At 36.6% G+C, this 24069-nt stretch overlaps 2 protein-coding genes across 2 annotated transcripts; both read right to left on the bottom strand.

Moving 5' to 3' along the window:
- Positions 1 to 3915: 3915 nt before the first annotated feature.
- LOC109166082 (pentatricopeptide repeat-containing protein At2g02750) lies at positions 3916 to 6262 on the bottom strand. Its single transcript, XM_019314969.1, has 2 exons — positions 4301 to 6262; positions 3916 to 4256 (listed from the first exon to the last, which is right to left on the bottom strand). The coding sequence occupies exon 1, from the start codon at positions 6176 to 6178 to the stop codon at positions 4325 to 4327; it is 1854 nt and encodes a 617-aa protein (XP_019170514.1). The 5' UTR covers positions 6179 to 6262; the 3' UTR covers positions 3916 to 4256; positions 4301 to 4324.
- A 1196-nt stretch (positions 6263 to 7458) lies between these two features.
- On the bottom strand, positions 7459 to 22312 carry LOC109166343 (polyvinylalcohol dehydrogenase-like). Its single transcript, XM_019315307.1, has 4 exons — positions 22207 to 22312; positions 9526 to 9983; positions 8217 to 8820; positions 7459 to 8021 (listed from the first exon to the last, which is right to left on the bottom strand). The coding sequence occupies exons 1-4, from the start codon at positions 22300 to 22302 to the stop codon at positions 7557 to 7559; spliced, it is 1623 nt and encodes a 540-aa protein (XP_019170852.1). The 5' UTR covers positions 22303 to 22312; the 3' UTR covers positions 7459 to 7556.
- Between the last annotated feature and the right edge of the window lie 1757 nt (positions 22313 to 24069).

Raw genomic sequence — 24069 nt, 5'->3', positions numbered from 1 at the left:
AATGAATGAAGTAAAAATCCACAATGAATGAACTAAATATCCACAATATATGATTGAACTAAATATCCACAATGAATGAACTATATAACCACAATTTCATAACTATATAACCACAATTTCATAACTATATATCCACAATTTCATAACTATATATCCACAGTGAATGAATGAAGTAAAAATCCACAATGAATGAATGAATGAAGTAAAAATCCACAATGAATGAATGAAGTAAAAATCCACAATGAATGAACTAAATATCCACAGTATATGATTGAACTAAATATCCACGATGAATGAACTATATAACCACAATTTCATAACTATATAACCACAATTTCATAACTATATATCCACAATAATGTTATTGCTGAGAATCGAACCTGATTTTTTTTTTTAAATGGGACGCGCGTTTTTAGTCAAAACGACGTCGTTTTGAACCGTATGCACCATGCGCATGGTACATTCGGTTGCACAGCATAACTATTGCGTGTACAGCTTGCAAGCTGGACACGGGTAACAGTGCCTAACGGCACTGTTATCTTTTTTTTTTTTTTTTTTTTTTTTTTTTTTTAAATTTCAGACTATTTCGTTATAGGAGTATATGTTCATAATTTTATTATTATATGTTAATAATTATACATTCATAACTCCATAACTGTACATTCATAACTCTATAACTGTACATTCATAACTCCATAACTGTACATTCATAACTCCATAACTGTACATTCATAATTTTCGAAGCTCTATGTTCACAATTTTAGAGCTCTATGTTCATAATTTTATCACTATATGTTCATAATTGTAAGTTCATAATGTCAGAGCTATTTGTTCATAATTTGATCAATAACTGTACATTCATAACTCTATAACTGTACATTCATAACTCCATAACTGTACATTCATAACTCCATAACTGTACATTCATAACTCCATACTGTACATTCATAATCTTCGAAGCTCTATATTCACAATTTTAAAGCTCCATGGTCATAATTTTATCACTATAAATGTTCATAATTGTAAGTTCATAATGTTAGAGCTTTGTGTTCATAATTTCATAATTGCATAACTGTACATTCATAACGGCATAACTGTACATTCATAATCCAAAAAAAATAACGCCGTTAACGGCAAAACACGCGCGTTTTTTTTTTTTTAACTAAATGACGCGTTTTTTATAAAAACGACGTCGTTTTGGGCCCGTGTCCACAATTCATTGTGGACACGGGTCCAGGGCATAATTTGCCATAGTTGAAGGCAAATTATACAATCGTTATACCGTGCATCAGGTGCGCCCTGCGCCGGCAAATTATATTGTGCACCGCGCATCAAAACGACGTCATTTTATTTAATGAAAAGAAACAGAATCTTCGCAAAAAATAACTCTGTTCTTCATTTTCATTTTGTATACACTGCAGTTTCAGTTCAACACAACTATAGTTTCATTTCGATATAACTACAGTTTCATTTAATATTTATACACTCAAATATGTGAAAATGTTATTTAATTTAATTTTATATACACTATAATTTCATTAAAACACAACTACACGATCATTTCAATATAATTACAACTTCATTGTACAATATACACTCAAATATGTGAAATGTTATTCAGTTTCATTTTATATATACTGTTGTTTCATTTCACCACAACTACAGTATAATTTTGATATAACTGCAGTTTCATTTGATAATATAAAAATAATACGTGAGATAGTGTCGGTTTAGACACACTGTAGTGTCACTCCGTTTTAACTGCAGAAACAGTGCCGTTTTGACGCGCGGTGCATAATCGATTATGCACCGCGGTCCACGATATACGACTGCCATGCGCCTCCAAAACGATTTTGTTATAAAATTATGTGTTTTCAAGTATAAAATTTTATACATTCGAAACAATGATTTTTATTTTTTAAAAAAGATTATGTGTTTTCAGGTATAAAATTATGGTTTTCTACTATATAATTCTGTACATTCGAAACATGGGAATTTTCAGTTATAAAATTATGTGTTTTTAGCATGATTGCAGTAGGCGCTAGGCGCTAGTCGGGCGGCCGGGCAGCACCTAGCGCCTAGGCGGATTCTAGGCGGCGCTAGGCGGGCACCAAAAAAATTAAAAAAAATAGTGACAGGCTTGTAGTTCGACAATTTTAATGAGGTTGTTTTCAACGTTCACTCAAATAACACATCTAAATAAATGAAATAATGATAATTTATAAGTCATTTTTCTTTTTTTGAATGTTACTGGCTCTATTACATTGTAGTATCTGTTCATATACTTTCTCAACCTACTGAAACACAAAGAACCAATAACGCCTTCACTGATAATATTAAAATCAATAATTAATGAAAGACGACATCGGTCAAAATCTGTCAAAAACGGTCAAAATCGGACGAAATCGGTCGACTCGGCCGAGTTTGGCCGCCTAGGCCGCCGACCGAGTTTTGGCCGCCTTTAGGCCAAAACTCTAAGGCTCGGTGCCGCCTAGGCCGAGTTTTGCAACCTTGGGTTTTAGGTATAAAATTATGTGTTTTCTATTATATAATTCTGTACATTCGAAACATGGGAATTTTCAGTTATAAAAATTCTGTGTTTTCAGGTATAAAATTCTGTATTTTTCTATTATACAATTTGTACATTCGAAACATGAATTTTATTTTTAAGGGGTTAACAGCAGACACACGAAAAATATACAAAACGACGTCGTTTTGGGTCAGGGCGCACAGTGCATTGTGCGCCCTGGTGCACAGTATAATTTGCCCAAATGATAGGGAACGTTATGCTGTGAGCACGTGCCACTTTGCAAGGTAGGCACGGTTCTATATCCATAATTTCTATACGGTAGATTCATAAAATTTATACTTTAGATTCATAATTTAAATACAGTAGATTCATAATTTCTATACAGTAGATTCGTAATTTCTATACTACAGATTCATAATATCTGTACTGTAGATTCATAATTTCTGTACTGTAAATTCATAATTTCTAAACTGTATAGTTATCAAATTAAGAACATATATAGTTCTCTGATTTGTGAAAACAGAGTTCAACAATTGAATCTAAAGTATAAATTTTATGAATCTACAGTATAAAAATTATGGATCTACAGTATAGAAATTATGAATATGAAATCGTGTCCACCTTGCAATGTGGGCACGTGCTCACAACATAATTGCCAAAATTATAGTATTATACCATGGACCAGAGTCTACCTTGCATTGTAGGCCCTAGTTCAAAAATATCTTTAGATTATGTATCTATAGTTTTACATTCTGTATCAGCAATTGATAATTTTTGTACCTGTAACTATCATATTATGTGTCAGCAATTATTAAGTCAGATTCTGTATCTATAGTTGACACATTCTGTAACTATCATATTATGTGTCAGCAAGTATCAAGTCAATTCTGTATCTACAGTTGACACATTCTATACCTGCAGTTGATAGTTTCTATATATGTAGATATCATATTATGTGTCAACAATTATCAAGTTATTTGTTTACATGTACAGAAACTATTAACTGTAAGTACATAATTTGTTAATTGAAGGTACATAATTTTTGTATCAAGGTTCACAATGCAATATGAACTCTGTCCATGGTATAACAATTGGTAAATGGATGCAAATTATTATGTTGACCCCGGTCCACCTTGCAAGGTATATCCAAGTCTAAACGTTCACAATTTACATACTAAATTTTAAAAATTTACAATTTGGAACACACAATGTTAACATATATGTAATTGATTACCTTGTTTTGTATTCACAAGTTTCTTTCAAATATTACCATCACACAATATTAACAAATTAAAATTTGATGGCCTTATATTATATTCACAAATTCAGTTGTTATATGTTTTGACTTAGAAACACAATTTATATTCCAGAAGTTCACAATTTCAACACTTAAAATACACAATTTATATGCCGTTTAGGACCAGGGTCCACCTTGCAAGGCGGACAATGGTACATGGTATAACAACAGTTGGACATAATTGTTATGTTCCACTGTAGATGGCTTCCACATCTGCCATTTCTTGGTCATATTAGGAACCTTAATCCCACCAAAAATCCAGGACTTCATACACACACCAGAGCTGGAATTTTTGTGGGTGATGGCGCGGGCGATGGAGCTGCAGGTGTAGCTAGCTCGCCTCCTCGGTTTCATTGATCAAGACTTGGACTTTCTGCCCAAGAAATGCTTGATTGGATAAGTTTTTGCTGCCTATCCATTGTCACAGAGGACCATAGCTTAAGATTTTGATAAGAGAACAGGATTGAGTAGAGAGACATTTGGTCAAGTCTGGTTTTTTATGCCACTCCTATCAAGCTATAGCCAGGTAGTTTCTTTAATCCTTTCTCATTTATTGTCTCTCTGATTCTTTCAGCTTCATTCCATTTTCCTTGGCCAGAATATAGATTGGATAAGATTACCAATGGAATAGGACTCCCAGGCTCTAACTCCATGAGTTTTTGAGCCATTTCTTCCCCCAGATTGGGATGTGAATGACACTCAGGAGCCCCGAGCAGCGAGGCAAAAACTGGAGCAGAAGGCGCGGGTATTTTCTGGAGTAGTTCTCTTGCTTCATCCAGTTGTCCGGAACGAGCGAGGAGATCAATCAGAATGTTAAGTTGTTTGGAAGTTGGGGTCAAGCCGAAATCCATTGTCATCATTCTAAAGAGTTCCCATCCTTTGTTAGTTTGGCCAGTATGACTGCACACAGATAAAATGCAATTGAAAGTGGCTAAGCTTGGCTTTACTTTCTCCTGCAGCATCCGATTAAACGTTTCAAACGCAGCTTCGCTTTGATTATTCGTTCCATACCCCGAGATCATCACATTCCAGAGGGCAGGGTCATCGCGCTTGTGCTCAAACTCATCAAAAACCCTGCACGCCAAAGAAACTTGCCCGCATTTCATGTACACATCGATCACTGCTGTCGTAAGAAATGCATCTGTGCTGCAGCCAGTCCTAATGGAATATCCATGAATCTGTTTTCCAGAGCCTAGCAAACACAGCGCAGAACACGCTGTCAAAAGACTGGTCATTAGTTTCTCGCTCGGCTTGACACCTGCAGACACCATTTTTCTAAAGAACATAACAGCTTCTGCTGCTTTACCGAGCTGTGAAAATCCAATGATCATAGTGTTCCACGTCGCTAAATCAGGCCTTAATCCTTCACTTTCCAACTGTGTGAAAAGCTCAACGGCGTTCTCACTTCGACCATTGAGCATCGTTCCTGCAATCATCGAATTCCAAGTAACCAAGCTCCTTTCACTGTCAAGTTCTTCAAACACTGCAAATGCACACTGCCAAGAACCACATTTAGAATACATATCCACAAGTGCAGTGGCAACCATAGTATGAATTTCATCAGTTTTTACAGCAGACCCATGAACTTGCATGCCAAACTTCAGATTCTTGATTTCTGCACAAGCAGAAAGAACAGAAACTAAGGTCACAGAATTAGGCCCTTCATCTGATGATCTCTTCATCTCCTGAAACACAACCAAGACAGTCCCAGACACATCATTCTGCAATAAACCGGTCAAATATGCATTATAGCAAACCACATTTTTGTTCTCAACTAACCCAAACAACTTTGTGGCTGAAACCAAATCACCAGAACTAGAATACATAGTCAGAAGCGAAGTTGCAACGTACACACACATCTCAACCCCAATCTTTACAGCCCAGCAATGCATTTGCGCACCATGTATAACACTCTCACATCCTGACAGAACACCAGCTATAGTAACTGAATCCGGCCGGAGATTCCAAGAATCAAGTAACCCAAACGTCCTGAAGGACTCTCCGCAATACCCATTCTGAGAAAACCCAGAAATGAAGGCGTTCATCGAATCGATGGTTGGCTCGCGAATTTCGTCGAACACCTTGAGTGCACAACCCAAGCTGTTGATTTTCACGTATAGGTGGGTGAGGGCAGTGGCGGCGTAGATATCGGACTGGAACCCAGTCTTGATGAGGTGGGTGTGGATCATTTGGGCTTGAGGAATTGCCCTAAGCTTCGCACAGGCTTTGAGAAGTGCTGGGAAGGTGAATCCATTGCGAAGTGAAGAAGATGAAGAGTGGAGGTGTGAGTAGAGCGTAAGGGCTTCTCTGTGGAGTCCATCTCTTACTAATTCCGCTATCTGCCGCCTCATGGATTGCCTTCATTCATCAGAAAACATCCAAATGCTCTTACAGTTCCCTGCGGGCAAGTTATAGCTTTCGGGCACATTTAAAATCAATAAAGTTAATACTTTTGTGTTCAAGAGTATATAAATCTTGTCCTCACACCGATTTGGATTCTCATATGAGAGGTTATAAGTTTGAACCTTAGTCGAAACATTATTGGCTAATCCAATGAGGACATGAATAAGAAAACGGAAATATATGTAATTTCTAGTCGGGGACGGGGATACCTTTCCTGCCCCACTTGTCCCCGAATAATTATTATAAGAGTTAATACCCAAAATTGTCCTCGACTATAGTGGTTTTTCTCAATTTCGTCCTAAATGACTTTGGTGACCTAATATTGTCCCAGACTTTTGGGTTTTGCTCAATTTAGTCCTCCGTTTGTTATTCCGTCAAATTGGTGTTAAATAAAGGGACAATTCAATAATATCAATATTGACCTCTCTTTACTTTCAACATGCGAAGTGAGAAATCTTTCTTTCTTGCACGAATTACACCCAGAATTACTCTCAGACCTACGAATCAAATTTTATATTCGCAGGTTTAAGAGTGATTTTGGGAGTAATTCGTAAAAAAAAAAAATTGATTTCGCACTTCACATGTCTATGAGTAAAGAGATGTCAATATTAAAATTACAGAATTGTCTATTTATTTAACAACAAATGGACGGAATAACAAATGGGAGACTAAATTGAGCAAGAACACAAAAGTTTGGGACTAAATTGAGTAAAAACACAGAAGTCTGGGACAATATTAAGTCACCAAAGTTATTTAGGACGAAATTGAGAAAAACCACTATAGTCGAGGACAATTTTGAGTATTAACTCAATAATTATATATATATATAACTATAAAATTAAAAATTATACTAATTTAAGATTTTGGTCTAAAATTTGATCGAAAATAGAAATTTTAATGAGATTTGAACCTGTCATCTCCCACTTAAGAAAGTGATTCAATGCTAGTAGACCACGAGCCACTTGGTTTAGATTCGATATTTTACAAATTACATAGGAAATTTTTAAAATAATTGTGAATCTAAACCATAACCAAACATGTATGTTAGTGGTTTGAACCGAACCAAGACCGCTCAAATTAATAAAGATACTTACAGAGTTATAGTTTCTGAATAAAAGGTTGAATAGACCGAGCATGACACTTGTACATTCTCAATCGAATAAGTGGCATGAGATCTTTTTTATATAATCTAAGTTTACTTAATGCAGACTTTTAAGTGAAATATAAGTTTCATACTAAAACGTGACGATTTCAATTCTTATTGATACTTAACTTATTTTATTTGAATTATAGATTACATAATGCAATATTTTTAAAGATTTAACTTTAACGAATGCAGAAGGCAAAGAGTTCTTTCCCACTGGTCCAAGTAGGGTGGAATGACTTAGCCAGCCCAACGGAAAATCCAGTGCCGATAAACACGCAGCCATAGCTCACCGATGCGCCACCGTATATGGTGGCTCCGGTGTTAAATGACCACACTATCTCTCCGTTGGAGGCGTCCATTGCGTAAAGAGGGCCGTTGGGAGCCACCGAACCGGCGAAAAGAACTCCGTTGACTAACGTGACCGGGCCAGGAGCCGTTTCATTGCTAGGATTCGCGGTGGTCCAGAGAATCTGGCCGGTGCTAGCGTCCAGCGCCACCCATCCACCAGCAGTTGTTGTTTGGTTCGTCGGTGCGAGCCTGAACGGAAGCCTATTGCCGTTGACTATGTTTGTGTAGACTCGAGACCTCCCGTCGGTGGCTGCTCCCCATATCCCTCCTCCTTCCAAGCTGCCCGGTCCAGCTTTCTACACCAATATATATATATATATATATATATATATATATATATATATATATATATATATATTTATTCAATAGTTAATGAATACCGGAGTGTGGGGACCCTTAGGGTTAAGGTTCAGCCTTTTGAAAGAATAATTAATAATTAATGAATATCATTAACCTCTCCCGACCAGAGATAATGTTATGTTGTAACTTACCTTAAACCAAACAATATCACCATTATCACGATCAAGAGCCCAAGCAAACCCACTTTTCTGCACTGCCACCACAACATCTCTAAACCTTTTCTTCTCCAATATGGTAACCAACATTGGAGCCTCACCAAAGTCAGCATCCACGTTCGGGCCGGGCGGGCAGTCCGGGTTGTTGGGGACCAAACAGACAAAATAGAAAACATCATAGCCCCCTAGCTGCCTAGCCCAAACAATCTCTCCTGTACTGATCCTCAAAGCCATGATAGAATTGAAGTGAACATCTGGCCCGAAACATTGGTCCGGCCCGGTCGGAGGGCCCGTTCGATTATTCTGAGCCGCCTGACACCGGAGAACCTCCTCCGGAGCGTTGTACAAGTTTCCGGTGCCAACATAAACCCATCCTCTTAGTATGTCGACGGCGGGGCTGCTTCCCCAGATGGCGGCGCCGGAGTAGCCTCCCAATTTTCCGCCGTTGTCCGGAAGTGTATAAGTTTGCCATAGAATTTTGCCGGTTTTTATGTCTAGCTTCACTAGGCTTCCCCGGAAAGTGCAGCATTGTCCCGCCGGCAGAAGTTCTTCTAGTGACGATACTCCCAATAAACATATCCTATTATAAGAAATTTTAAAATAATTTTTTTTGACAAGGAAATTGCAGCGACTAGGGTTGTGTATTGGATAATTTTTGTAACATTAACTAACAAGAACGAGAAAGTAAAACAACTTAAATTTGTTTGATTGGTTCAAAATAAAAAGTTCTACCAATAAGCTATTCTTACTACTAGTTAAAATTAGATCGACTCAAACTAAGAATACTAATAAGTCGTTCTCACTGAGAGTCAAATTCAGACCGGCAGACTAGTTCAAATTAAAAAGACCAATAAGTCATTTTCTCGGGAAAGTCAAACTAAGATCAATTTAAACTAAAAAGCTCAAGTTACTTCTATCAAAACTTGAACTCAAAGGGGCTTAAACTAAAAAGTCCAAGCTGTTCAGAAGCAATCATTATTGTGTGGACTATGGTCTACACAAGTTGTATGGACCATATTTTGTATACTGTTAAATAATATACATTCAGTACAAAAATAATGTACATTGTATTTGAGAGATGTACATTATTTTTTTTACTAAGTGTACATTATATTGTATAATGTACATACAGTACAAAAATAATGTACATTTAGTATATTAAAAATGTACTTTTTATTATGGCCCACATAACATTGTATGGACCATGTCCAGAGAATAATTTGCCGTTCAGAACAAGTCTCAACCTTGTTGATAAAATAGTTTAAAAGATAAGCAAAATGCTAACCCTGCAGGGACGACGCAAGATGCAGAAGCAGTGATAATGGCGCGAGGGCGAGGGTCAAGCTTAGTAGCCCACACAAGCTCTCCGGTGGAACGTTTCACGGCTATCACCACGGCGGGGCCATAAATTCCGACGACCAGATAACCTCCGGCCACCGCCGGAGTTGATCTCGAGACAGTGACGTTCACGCCGCTTACCAGATTTGACGGCGGCAAGCCCGTTAACTGTCCAAGATTTTGTTCCCAGACAAGTGCTCCTGTGTTTGCATTCACTGCATACAGATTTCCATTCCAAGACGGAAAATACACCACCCCATCGGCGACGGCCGGCGTCGCCGTGATGTCGAAACCGGCGGCGAATTTCCATTTCAATCGCAACCGCTGCGCCACCGTTTTTGGGTTGAACAGTAGCTCTCCCTCTGCATACCTTCTGTTGGTTATGTCCTTTCCATGAGTAATCCACTGAATTTAAAACCAAAAAAAAAAAAAAAAAAAAATCACAAAAATTAAACAATTATAACTATAATATAATAAGTATTTGTAATCGATACAAATGTTTATTCTTGAAACTAATAGAGAGTTGAACATACTTCAGAAGTTGAGTTATGAATAAACAAGGTTAAGGTTGCAACAAAGAGAACAATATTATTGCCATTCTTGATCTTAATAAATTTGAAATCCATATATGAAGTGTAAATTATAAGGTTGTAACATACACATATATAGGGGATTATCTGAAGGTGACTCTCAATTCTAAGTAATAATCATCCGGGATCAAATCTCACCAACGTCAGTATGGGAACAATCTCTCAGAGTGCGGGGCTCCTTGTGCGCATTAAATGTCTAACTTCTGTGTTCAGTTGAGTTACCATGATTTACATCCTCTCAGATGCTCTGTCGAGTTGGGGTTGGGGATTCAACCTTTTGAGAACAATCACAAATTGTTCAACTAGCTCGGTTGGGGGTTGCCCCCAATATTGTTAATTAGTAATGTTTTTCAATGATATTTGATACAATCATGTATTGTATAAGGTATTATTGATGCTCGCACGTAGAGGATCACAAATTGTCTGATTAATTTGGTTGGGAGTTGCTCCCAATAGTGTTAATAATGTTTTTCAATGATATTTAATACAATCATTATGTATTTTTTAAGGTATTATTGATGCTCATACGGACAGTTCAGTTAGTTTCTGAGTAGTAGATTATGTGCATGATATTATTGTTAATGATTTTTTATGATATCCGATACGTACCATCTTTAAAAATTATTTTAATAATATTCGGTACAATCATGTATTGTATTGTACCATAGATCGAACAAATTGGTCATGCATAAAAACTCCAAAATTATAGTCTCAAAGATCCGACTTTCTTTTTTAAAAAACAAATAAAAATTATGTCTTGCTAATCATGTTTAATAGCTTACCTTAGTGTACATCATCAAATTTAAAGTTGTTCCTATGAAGACTTAATTGGTTCTATGGTAGTAGATTGTCGACAAGGACACATAATCAAGTCTTGATAACTATAATGTGAAAGTTACACACTTACACCTAATGTGATGATTTTTTTTTTTTTTTTTTTTTTTGGTACTAGGTATTGATCCTCTCACCTAATAATTGATTAATCACTGGATCACCGTGATTTATCTCTCTATTATTATGCCGGGTCAGAATGTGAAAGCTTTGAGGACGAGAGATTTTTTCCTTTCTTGAGTAAGGGCAAAGTTTAAAGTTATGAAAGTAGCTCCGAAACATTTTTCAAAGTTTTTGGTGGGCAACTTCTTGAGAACGTGTAGATAAGTATAACATTAATTGTCATAAGAGGAACCTGATCGAAAGGTAAAAATACTTGGTCAACTTCTTGATAACGTGTAGATGAGTACAATTTTGACATTATTAATAATAGTGTTATAATTTTTTTTAAAAGATTACTAATAATAATTCAGTATTATAAATATAAATACATGCAAATAAGAATTGAATAAATATAAACATCATAACCACCATTAATTATTAAGGATAAATTAAAATATTAAGAAGAAAATATAATTGGCCAATACTAAAAAGCTACTTCATATAACCTTTTTCGTTTTTAATAAATTAAAGCTCAAATTAAAAGTTATTCACAAAATACTCATTTTTGTTAGTCAACCAAACCAAACAACTAAAATTGTTTAAGTCAACTAAAAATTGATTGATAAGTTATTTATCAAATACAGAAGACGTTAATGAATTTTTAATTAGGCTCGTTGACTTGAATGAATCCTTGATTAAGTTGTGAAGTCAACTAAAAATTGATTGATCAGTTATTTATCAAATAGAGAAGACTTTGATGAATTTTTAATTAAGCTCGCTGACTTAAATGGATCCTTGATTAAGTTGTGGGGGCCAAAATTAATTAGATATATGAGTGGCTATGAGGCTATGATGCATGTCATTCATGAGATGAGTAGCGGCCGACGGAGAAAGTAGCGACGGTCGGCGGAGCAAGCAACAGCGGTCGGAGAAGATGTAGGGGCGATGGGAGACGATGCAACGACGGTCGGAGGAGAGGCGGTACGCTGATGGGTCCTAGCGGCGGTCGGAGGAGATTTATCGGTGGGAGACGATGCAACTGTTAGGGTTCTATGTATTACACAAAAAGATGGTCCCAGTGTATTAGTATTATCTAGCGACGGATAACAACATCCGTCGCTATATTTTTTAAAACAAAAATTATGGCTACCGTTTTAACTGACCCACGTGTATTTTAACGACGGATATTTAAATCCGTCGCTACATTATAAATACGAATACATCAACATTCTAAACCTAGCGACGGATTGAAATTCCGTCGCTATTTTAACGATAGATGTTTAAATCTGTCACTACATTATAAATACGAATACATCAACATTCTAAACCTAGCAACGGATTGAAATTCCGTCGCTAGTTTAACGACGGATATTTAAATCCGTCGCTACATTATAAATCTGAATACATCAACCTATTAAACCTAGCGACGGATTGATTATCCGTAGCTAAATAGAAAACCCAACAAATTAAATTCGGCATTACAACCGTAGCGACGGAAACAAATATCCGTCGCTAGAGTAATAACACAAACTAACATCGCTTAAAATTCTAGCGACGGATGTATATATCCATCGCTAATCTGTAGCAAAAAAAAATCATAGAATTAACCAGCGAAAAATTCGTCGTAAATTTTTGCGTGGAAATTTACTGCAAAAATTAGCTACGTTTTTAACGACGGAAATATTTCGTTGTGAAATCCGTCGCTAAATGTTCATGTAATAAAAAAATGAAACTCCGTCACTACGTTGTCGCAATTTCGTCGCTACATTAACAACGGAATAGATTCGTCGCTATTTTGGTTTTTTTTGTAGTGTTAGTCATTAGACATGTAACAAAGTAAACTGTAAATAGGAAACAACTAAGTAAAAACTAACAATATTAGGCAATAGGCATTTAGGAATTAGGCTTAGAATGCATTTTTCCATATCAAGTAAGAATGTGGCAAAATTGCTCAGAATGTGTTATATTAACACATTAGCAACATACCAACTCCATTCCATTTATTCAGACAAAGGTGGAAGCTTCATCACAGCTAACCAATAAAACAAATGCATTAAAACTGAACAGAGAGCAAAAAAGAGTTATACCATAATTCCAGATTGGCAGAATTGCAGAAATGGCCAAATAGGACATTACTCAGTTGGGCTCAACTCATCTAAGGACAACAACATTTCAATAATAGAAAGTTGCCAAACCACTTAGAGGCTAACACCACTGGCAGTACAAAAGGCCAAAAGCAAACACAACATCATAACAGAATAGTAGAATGCCATAAAGAAATGAAAACAGTGTAAACAAATATTAAATGTTAACATTGATGGTATAGTAGATGAAGCTCCGGTGGGCAACTCTGCAGAACAGAATAAGAAATTAATAATAAGGAAATAAAGAATAAAGAAACTAATTAACTAACTAATGCAACAAAAATTTAAAGATTTACCTTTCTCTAATCTTTCAACCTCATCGAGGTTCTCCTCAATTGTGATTGGCTGATTTGGTGCCCCCAACCAATCTTGTGTACACAGCAGGGCTTCCACTATTCTAGGAGTCAAGGAACTCCTAAATGAATCAAGCTCCCTTCCACTTGTACTAAATGCACTCTCAGAGGCAACAACGGAGATAGGAACTGCAAGCACATATCTAGCCATTTTTGGAGAGAATAGGAAATCTCTCACTATGGCTCTTCCACCACTTTAAAACATCAAAAGCAACAGATTCATCATCCTCCACAAGATTTTCACTCAAATACACTTGCAGCTCAGTCCGTTTACTACTTCCACCACCGCTCTCCAATCTTTTTTTTTTTTTTTTTTTTTCAGTTGACTCTTCAACTTTGACTGAGGCCTACCAACTGTACAACTAGTAGCCTCAGGCTGGACTAATTGAGTAGAGGATTCACTGTGGGTAAAACTGACAAAGTATGTAGCTGCATAGTCATTATACAAAGCAGCCATTGCAGATTGGACCTTGGCAAAAACAACCTTTGCCTTTCACTTTTCCATACAGCTGGACAAACTGATGAGGCATGTATTCCTCCTTATCTCTAGGGTCCAGAATATTGGCAAAAAAATGACAAAGTTCATTTTTTTTTTTTTTTGGATCACCCCAATATTTCTTAAACTTGTTTCTCATTTGTGTCCTCATTGCCTAAAACAAAACAAAAAAAAAAATACAAGATTCAAGCACACAAGCTAAACAGAATAACGGATTTAAACAAAATACAAGTGTTTACCTTTTCAGTCCCAGCATCACCTTTAACCATATCTTCAAGCACGCAACTGAGATCAGAGATCTTAGAGAAGAATGTGTTGGATGTGACATAAAGAAAACCAGAGATTCTCACTGTCATCTCATAAAAAATTTTCAAAATCTTCACTAAGTTTTCCACAGAACACCAATCCAAGAAGGAAGGAACCGTCCCCAAGTCAGCAAAATAAGAGGGGGTCATTTTGCTCATATGCATCAAACACTCTTTGATATTAAATTACAGTGTTGAGCATAATGTAGGTGTTGTTCCACCTTGTAGAAACATCAAGCTGTAAAGCCGATTTAGCTTCTACACCAATGAGATCAACAAGCTCTCTAAACTTTTTCAGCCTAGCAGGTGAGTTCCTAACCCATCCCATTGCATCCCTCACCCTTTTAACTGACTCATTTGCAAACTTCAACCCATATTTGACTACTAAATTTAGGATATGGGCTATGCACCTCATGTGCATGTACTGAACTTTAACAGAAGAAGAACCCCAAGATAACACTTTACTCTTAAAAAAAATCTCAGAGCAATATCATTAGAATAAGCATTGTCCACTATTATAGTGAACACATTTTTAAATCCCCACTCTAATAAACAACTCTCTAGGGCTTTTGCAATGTACTCCCCCTATGAGAAGAAACTGGGACAAAGGAAATACTCCATCTGTCCCATTTTATCTGTCATACTTACTATTCATGAGTCAAACCAACTTTTTCTTCTTTGTTTATTTTCTTTAGTATCTTTTTACTATTTTTAAATTTAATTTTTTGTGTTTAATAGTACTTTTGGTGTAGTTTCTAAATATATAAATTTTGTATACTAATACTAAACTTATTAATATTATAAAAAATTAGACTAAAAATAACTTCAATCAAGCCTCGTTAACCGAACCATACACATAATTTAAAATGGGACGAATGGAGTAATTTTTTTCTGAAGCTTCCACTGGTCATCTATAAAATGTGTAGTGATACACATATAGTTGATTCTCTGGACAGAAATCCATGTATCCGTGGTTAGACTGACCCTTTGACTGCCCACCCTAAACAACTTCTTAAGGTTTAGCCTCTCATCTAGGAAAATTTGGTAGGAGTAATTTTTTTTTGAAGCTTCCACTGGTCATCTATGTTGACTGTTGAGCCATAATGAATGATGATTTAATCATTAGGGCTCAACAGTCAACAATCATAAACTTACAAGTTACAAACATATATCAATACTTAATATGCTTCCACCACCACCATACATTTAGAAATTACAAATTTAAGGGTCCGTTAACTATAAACTTATAAAAATATATCAGAATTTTTACAAATTCATCACGCATATGGAAAGCCCCAAAAATTAGGGCTCACTTACAAATTAGGGTTCATGCAACATTATAGAACTAGAACAAGCTGAACAGAAAAACAGGCAACACGAAAATAAGAAGAAAAAAAAGATTTAGATATACATTTTACTTGTTTTCTCAAAGTTTCCCTTTGAGATCTAGGGCTTCAAGGCGTCAAACTTCCACTGGCGACTAGCGTCTTTCGCTCTTTGCGAGGCTTCCACCAAAGTCCAGACAGACCAGAGTACCAGACCAGTTGACTAGAGACAACAACATGTCAACAGTGTCGAAGGGGAGTTCGGGATGGACAGGTTTTGCACAGAGACGATGAGAGAAATCGAGAACTCACACGTCTGATGAGTCTCTCAGACTTCAGAGAATCAGAGGAATGATAGATTGAGAGGAAACAAAGGAATGGAGAAGTGAGAACTGAAAGTGTCAAGTGTGAGAGAAGGCGGGAAGCAGAGAAGTTCTCAAGTCTCAGAGAGTGGAGACTGTAGAACAGAAGGAGAGGAACTGAGGAGTGGAGAAACTGAGAGTGAGATGTAGGAGCCTCTGCAAATGGAAAACCCTAGGGCTAAGGATATATTTTTAGCAGGCATAAACTTTGGATTTTAGACGGGTTTGGGTAAGAATTATCCTAACCATACCCGAAATTATTAAATAAACAAATAAGCTCGGGGCGGTTCTGACCATATCCGACGGGTTCGGATATCCTTACAGTTTGGCACACCGAAGTTCGAGCCGGACGGGTTCATCGGGTGGGACAGGTTTTGCATAGCGCTACTGGGAGTACCCAAGAATGCCGGGTCAAATGGCGAATATGGGCTCACTCCTAGATGAATGGCGTGCCGCGGTGGACGCCGAGGCTGCCAGCTCGGGCCAGCCGTCGCTGCTCTTAACGGCGGCGTTTTACTATGCACCTAGCATTGTTAACGCATCGGATGACTGCATTAACATACCCGGTCGAGGCGATAAAGAGAAACTTGGATTGGGTAAACGCCATGGCGTACGACTTCTACGACCCCAGCTAGTATAAACTGACGCAAGCAAAAGTAAGGAAAATAAGCGAAGCTGCCTACTAATGCCATGTAATAAGCCGCGTCAGCGATCAATCGGGAAGAAGGGTTGGGAACTAGCTACCAGGTGAATTTAGAGGCATTTGGGCTATTGAATGGAGTAATTGCACGTTTTTTTAGGTCCAGTAGTCTGATTGTACTATCGTGTTATGTTCCGTGGCTAATTTGGCCATTATTCCTACTATTTATTGGTTAAACCAACTATTTATTTTTTGTTTATTTTCTTTAGCATTTTTTACTTATTTTTAAATTTGAATTTTGTGTAGTTTCTAAATATATAAATTTTATATACTAATATTAAACTTAATATTCTAAAAAATTAAATTAAAAATAACTTTATTCAAGACTCGTTAACCGAACCAGACACATAAAATGGGAAGAAACTAGAAACGAGTATAAAAGTATGCACCTTACAATTACTTAACGGCAAAGTAAATGTTATGAACTTATTTGTATTGAATTATAGATCACATATTGCTTAAATTTTTAAAGCTTATCTTCATCTAATGCAGAAGACAAAGAGATACTTTCCACTGATCCAAGCTAAGTAGGGTGAAATGACTTAGGAAGGCCAACAGAATAACCCTGGCCAATATAAACGCAACCGTAGCTCACCGATGCACCACCGTATATGGTGGCTCCGGTGTTAAATGACCACATTATCTTTCCTGTGGCGGCGTGGATTGCATAAATAGGACCGTTGGGAGCCGGTGAAGCGGCGAAAAGAACTCCTTTGGCTAATGTGACCGGGCCGGGAGCCGTTTCTTTGCTAGGATTTGCGGTGGTCCAAAGAATCTGACCGGTGCTAGCGTCTAGCGCCACCCACCGACCGGCAGTTGTTGTTTGATTTGTCGGTGCTCGTCTGAACGGAAGCCTATTGCCGTTGACTATGTTTGTGTAGATTCGAGACCTCCCGTCGGTGGCGGCTCCCCATGACCCGCCCCCTTCATTGTTATTTTTATAATTTTATGTAGAAATAATGGTCAAATAGGGCATTGAACTACACAGAAAAATATAATTAGACCATTAAACTTAAAAAAAAAATACAATTGGGTCCCTAAACAAACCAATTTCATGCAATTAATTCAATTTGTAGATTTTTCAGCCAAGTCACCCCAAATTTAAAATATTATTTAAAATTTGAAAAAAAAAAAGTATCTGCCAGAGACGAAGAAACCATCTTAATCTCTGGCGAGTCTCTGTTTCCGGCAACGGCGTTTTTTATTTTTTTTTTATTTTAAATTTTAATAATTATTTTAAATTTGAGATGACCGGTTAGAAACCTGAAAAAACATGCAAATTGGACCAATTAGTCAATTACATGAAATTTGTTAGTTTAGGGACCCAATTGCATATTTTTTGAGTTCAATGGCCTAATTGCATTTTGGTGTGTAGTTTGATAACTTATTTGACTCTTATTCCTTTTATGTAATTGTAATATTATTTTTATTTACCTAAAAATTTGTATATACCTATAGTGTTAATTTTATATACCTAAAAAAAAGTTGACCTCGCATAGATGTGCCAACCCTGGCCTAAAATAATATGGCTTTCAATTGGCAAATAATTCTGTGGACCTGGGTACACCTTGCAAGGTAGATCCGAGTTTAAAAATACATAATTTATATACTGAATGTTCACATTTTACATACTGGAGGTTTACAATTCAAATTATAACTCTAAACTAGAACGGTTTGTTTTGAACTAAAAGTGATGATTTCAATTTAAGAAAATGGTGAACTTAAATCGAAATCTGATAGGTTTCAGTTCTAAACCTTAGCCATAACTATGCATACAGTTGCATTTATGCTTTGGTACGATTTGAGTTGTGATAACTCCTAATGAGAATATTTATAAAAGTGAACAATTACATATCAAAATAAGTAAAGTTAGTGGGTCAATTGAGTTACTAATTACAATGTTTCAAGTTGAATTTCTTATGAGAGTTGTCGTCTATTGGTTTATATATGCACAATAATATGAGCTTTTTCGTAAATTAAAGAATAAGTGTCGAAAATAAATTCCATATTATTTTTATTGAATTATAGATGCATATATATTTTTAAAGCTTATAGCTTCATCTAATGCAGAAGACAAAGAGATACTTTCCATTGGTCCAAGTCGGGTGGAATGACTTAAGTAGGCCAACGGAATATCCATGGCCAATATAAACGCAACCGTAGCTCACCGATGCACCACCGTATATGGTGGCTCCGGTGTTAAATGACCACATTATCTTTCCCGTGGCGGCATGGATTGCATAAATAGGGCCGTTGGGAGCTGGCGAAGCGGCGAAAAGAACTCCGTTGGCTAATGTGACTGGGCCGGGAGCCGTTTCGTTGCTAGGATTTGCAGTTGTCCAAATAATCCGGCCGGTGCTAGCGTCTAGCGCCACCCACCCACCGGCAGTTGTTGTTTGATTTGTCGGTGCCAGTCTGAAGGGAAGCCTATCACCGTTGACTATGTTTGTGTAGATTCGAGACCTCCCGTCGGTGGCGGCTCCCCATGACCCGCCCCCTTCAATGCTTCCCGGTCCAGCTTTCTATGAATAAAACCAACTTATAATTGCACATGTTTTTTTTTTTTTTTTTGGTGTAATGATGTAAAACCCGGTCACTACTTAAGGGTTTGCATTAGATGAACTATGTGTTATGCGTGAAATTAAGAGTGTTGATAAGAATCCAACATGTAACCTTATGATAGGAGAATCACGCTCCACTCACAATCACTCCTTTTTTTTTGTCAGACCAGGATGAGGTGTCTTGAGCATGCCCTAATTATAGGAGACACCTTTAAGTCCGTACCATACTTAGACTAATCTCCGTTTACACCGCGTCGGTCCAATTAAGGGGCAATGTACTGGCCAGATTGGTTTTTCCATACTCACAACCACCCCTTTTAGCTAGGATAATTGCACATGTGCCAGCACAAGATGATCAGTTAGTTTCTAAGTGACAAATTGTGGACACCAGGCACAGGTTCTACCACAATCCTATACAGGTCAGAGTGTGGTGACATTTGAGATGAAAAATTTCACCTTTTATGGACAACTTAGGATCATACATGTGACCATCCACAATGGAGTGTTGGGACAATTAAGACGAAGAATTTCACCTTTTGTGAGCATGGATAATTTCACGGGTTTTTTTGTTGGATGATCTAAATGCACAAAATCCAAAAATTTAATGATGTATTTTCTAAAAAAATTATGTTGTAACTTACCTTAAACCAAACAATATCACCATTATCACGATCAAGAGCCCAAGCAAACCCACTTTTCTGCACTGCCACCACAACATCTCTAAACCTTTTCTTCTCCAATATGGTAACCAACATTGGAGCCTCTCCAAAGTCTGCTTCCATGTTCGGGCCGGGCGGGCAGTCCGGGTTGTTAGGAACCAAACACACAAAATAGGAAACATCATAGCCCCCTAGCTGCCTAGCCCAAACAATCTCTCCTGTCATCATATCCAAAGCTAGGATAGAATTGAAGTGAGCATCCGGCCCGAAACATTGGTCCGGCCCGGCCGGAGGGCCCGTTCGATTATTCCGAGCGGCCTGACACCGCAGAACCTCCTCCGGAGCGTTGTACAGATTTCCGGTGCCGACATAAACCCATCCCCTACGCTTGTCCACGGCGGGGCTGCTTCCCCAGATGGCGGCGCCGGAGTAGCCTCCCACCTTTCCACCATTATCTGGTAGTGTATACGTTTGCCATAGAATTTTACCTCTTTTGATGTCTACCTTCGCTAGGCTCCCCCGGAAAGTGCAGCATTTTCCGGCCGGCAAAACTACTTCCAATGATGATACTCCCACATAACATACCCTATTATAAGAAATTTTAAAATATTTATTTTAAAATCATATAAAAATTGTTGTGTTAATGCTATTGGTTGAGGAGTAAAATTTGCAACCATTATTTGAGGGTGTGCATTGGATTATGACTTACCCTAAACACAAAGAATTATAATGAAATCAAGATGGTAATAGGTTGGTCTAACTAGATTGAAATCATATAAAAACTATTGTGTTAATGATATCAGTGTCTTTTGAGTTTTAGGAGAAATTTGGGGAGTGACAATGAAAATTCGCAATCACTAAGTATGCACTAGGTAAATTCAGCTTCTGACCCTGTTCCATAAAGGATTTAGGTCAACTAGCGTAGTTCATATATAGTTAATTGGCTCAAATTAAGATGTCTAACAAGCCACTCCATTTGTTGGTAGTCAAACTTATAAAGTTATAAGTTCTTGTTATCAAAGCTAGCTAACATGACTAATTTAGTTGGAATTGCACCACCGATATCATCGGTGACTTTTGCATGAGTATAATCCAATGTTGAAGAAGGCGCTAGACACTAGTCGAGCGTCCCGGGCGCCTAGGCGGCCTAGTAATCTGAATATAGTCTTTACTTTACCCACTAAGAGCTATAAGTTGTTAGACGGTCATAATTCTCAGAACTAGTCAATTGCATATATTAGATGGTTAGATGAGAAATATAGAAGAGGAGTAGCTGAATATGCAAAAAAAAAAAAAAAAAAAAAAAAAAAAAAACCACTCGCCGGGAAAAGTTGAGAGCTAACTAGGTTGAGTTATGCACCGACTCGATTCAATTAGACGCCCGATTCGATCGAGTTAAGTGCTAAACTCGTCCAATCCGGTGCCCTAAAGTGTCTAGTCCGCTGATTACACTGTTAATTGACTAAAAATTACCTAAGTCTTAAATCGCCTGGACCTAGGGACTCCTAGCGCCTGGTCGGCGCCTAAGCCACCCATGCTAATTTTTACAACAATGGTATAATGATGTAAAACACGAACTAACCCTGGAGGGACGACGCAAGTTGCTGAAGCAGTAATAACGGCCAGAGGGCGAGGGTCAAGCTGAGAAGCCCACACAAGCTCTCCAGTGGAGCGTTTCACGGCTATCACCACGGCAGGGCCATAAATCCCGACGATCAGATATTTTCCGGCTACCGCCGGAGTAGATCTCGAGACAGTGACATTCAGGTTTCTCTCAGTTGACGCCGTCGGCTGCAAGCCCGTTAACTGTCCAACATTTTGTTCCCAGATAAGTGATCCTGTGATTGCATTCACTGCGTACAGATTCCCATTCCATGACGGAAAGTACACCACCCCATCGGCGACGGCCGGCGTCGCCGTAATATCGAAACCGGCGGCGAATTTCCATTTTAATTTCAGCCTCTGCGCCACCGTTGCTGGGTTGATCAATCGCTCTCCCTCTGCATACCTTCTGTTGGTTATGTCCCTTCCATGAGTAATCCACTGAATATTATACAAAAAAAACATTAATCATATATAAATATCAAAATATTATACAGAAAACAATTATATATATATAAAAAAAGTATTTGTAATAGATATATAACAATGCTTATTATTAAAACTGAATATTAATAGATCTTTGGGCAATTGGGCATACTTCAGAGGTTGTGTTATGTATAATATTTAAGGTTAAGGTAGCAACAAAGAGAACAAGAATGTTGCCAGTCTTGATCATAGTAAATTTCGAATCCATGAAGCTAAAAGAGTGTAAATTATAAGGATGTAAATACACTATATATGGAAATTTTATACTGCCATGTATTATTTTGTTTTGTTTTGTTTTGTTTTGTTTTTTTTTTTGTTTTTGTTTTTTTTTTTTGTTTTTTTTTTTTTTTTGTTTTTTGTTTTTTGTTTGTTTTTTTTTGTTTTTGTTTTTGTTTTTTTTTTTTTTTTTTTTTTTTTTTTTTTTTTTTTGTGGAAATACTGCCATGTATTGTTAAGTGAATGTGCCAAGCAGGAGGGAGGTAGAGTTAGCAAGGCAAATTATTGTGTGGACCATGGCCTACATAATTGTGTAGATCATGAATATCAGGTACATTTTTAATATATTAAAAGTACATTATTTTTGTATTAAAGGTACATTATTTTTGTACTGATAATGTACTCTTAGTATATTAAAAATGTACTTTAAAAAATGTACCTTACGTACATAAATAATGTACCCTTAGTATATTAAAAATGTACTTTTTATTTATGGTTCACACAATTGTGTGGACCATGGTCCATGTAATAATGATTGAGTTAGCAATGGACCACATGACGATAGAGACTAGGGTGTAAACAAAAATTGAATGAAATGTGTAAAGTTTAGGAAAATACTATATCGACTCTCAACTTTTACTCTCAATTTATATTTCTTTTTACAAATTTTTGATATAGACATTTTTTCTGGGGTTCACATGATGAAAATATCTAATCATTATTTATCATATTATTGAGTAAAAGTAAGGGAGTAGAATTTGAAAGTACATGTAGTAAAATTCTAAAGTTTATTGATTAAGAGACAAAGTGACATGGTATTCTGAGGATATATAATCTTAATTATCTCAGATAAGATTGTATGTACTCAGGATACGGCAAATTATGTTGTGACACGTGCCCACCTTGTAAGGTGGACACGGTTCCATATTCATAATTTCTATACTGTAGATTCATAAAATTTATACTTTAGATTCTAATTGTTGAACTCTGTTTTCACAAATCAGAGAACTATATGTTAATAATTTGATAACTATACACTTTAGAAATTATGAATTTACAGTACATAAATTATGAATCTGCAGTATAGAAATTATGAATCTATTATATAGAAATTATGAATCTATTGTATTTAAATTATGAATCTACGGTTTAGAAATTATGAATCTAAATTATAAATTTTATAAATCTACAGTATAGAAATTATGGATCTACAGTATAGAAATTATGGATATCGAACACAACATAACGTTCCCAGAATACCACAATTTAAACATTATTTCTTTCATCATCTTAGAGAAAGAAGAAATTTTATTGGTTGAAATAATAAATATTGTTTTTTTGAAAGCCAATAATAAAATGTGCGTCTGTAGCTCAGTAGATTGAACGTCTGTTTCCTAAGCAGAAAATAAATTAATATTCATCTCGTATTCTCAACTATAATGAAACTTGTTCTCTCTATGGTAGGTACATAAGTACATAAATATGCTATTTTTGTTGTCATTTTTATAATTTTATTTTATGTACTCGTAATAATATTTTTATTTACCTAAAAAATTGTATATACCTAGAGTGTTAATTTATATACCTAAAAAAAAGATTGACCTTGCATAGATGCGCCAACCCTAAAAAAAAATATGGCTTTCAATTACTTAGGGCTTTAATTAGTTTGTAATTAGCAAATGGGTTCTAAGGAGGAGTTGTTACACCATGGACTAAGGTCCACCTTGCAAGGTGGACCATAGTCCTAAACGACATAAAT

This window comes from Ipomoea nil, unplaced genomic scaffold, assembly GCF_001879475.1.
Source record: "Ipomoea nil cultivar Tokyo-kokei standard unplaced genomic scaffold, Asagao_1.1 scaffold3087, whole genome shotgun sequence".
NCBI classification, from domain to species: Eukaryota; Viridiplantae; Streptophyta; class Magnoliopsida; order Solanales; family Convolvulaceae; genus Ipomoea; species Ipomoea nil.
Note: the sequence above shows the minus strand (reverse complement) of the source record. Positions and strands in the feature narration are given on the sequence as shown.

Coding starts and splice junctions, on each gene's coding strand:
- LOC109166082 (XM_019314969.1), bottom strand. CDS start 6,178: ATGAGGCGGCAGATAGCGGAATTAGTAAGAGATGGACTCCACAGAGAA.
- LOC109166343 (XM_019315307.1), bottom strand. CDS start 22,302: ATGGATTCGAAATTTACTATGATCAAGACTGGCAACATTCTTGTTCTC. Junction 9,984..22,206: donor TACATAACACAACCTCTGAA/GTATGCCCAATT, acceptor TTTTAAATTCAG/TGGATTACTCATGGAAAGGA. Junction 8,022..8,216: donor GTGATATTGTTTGGTTTAAG/GTAAGTTACAAC, acceptor ATATTGGTGTAG/AAAGCTGGACCGGGCAGCTT.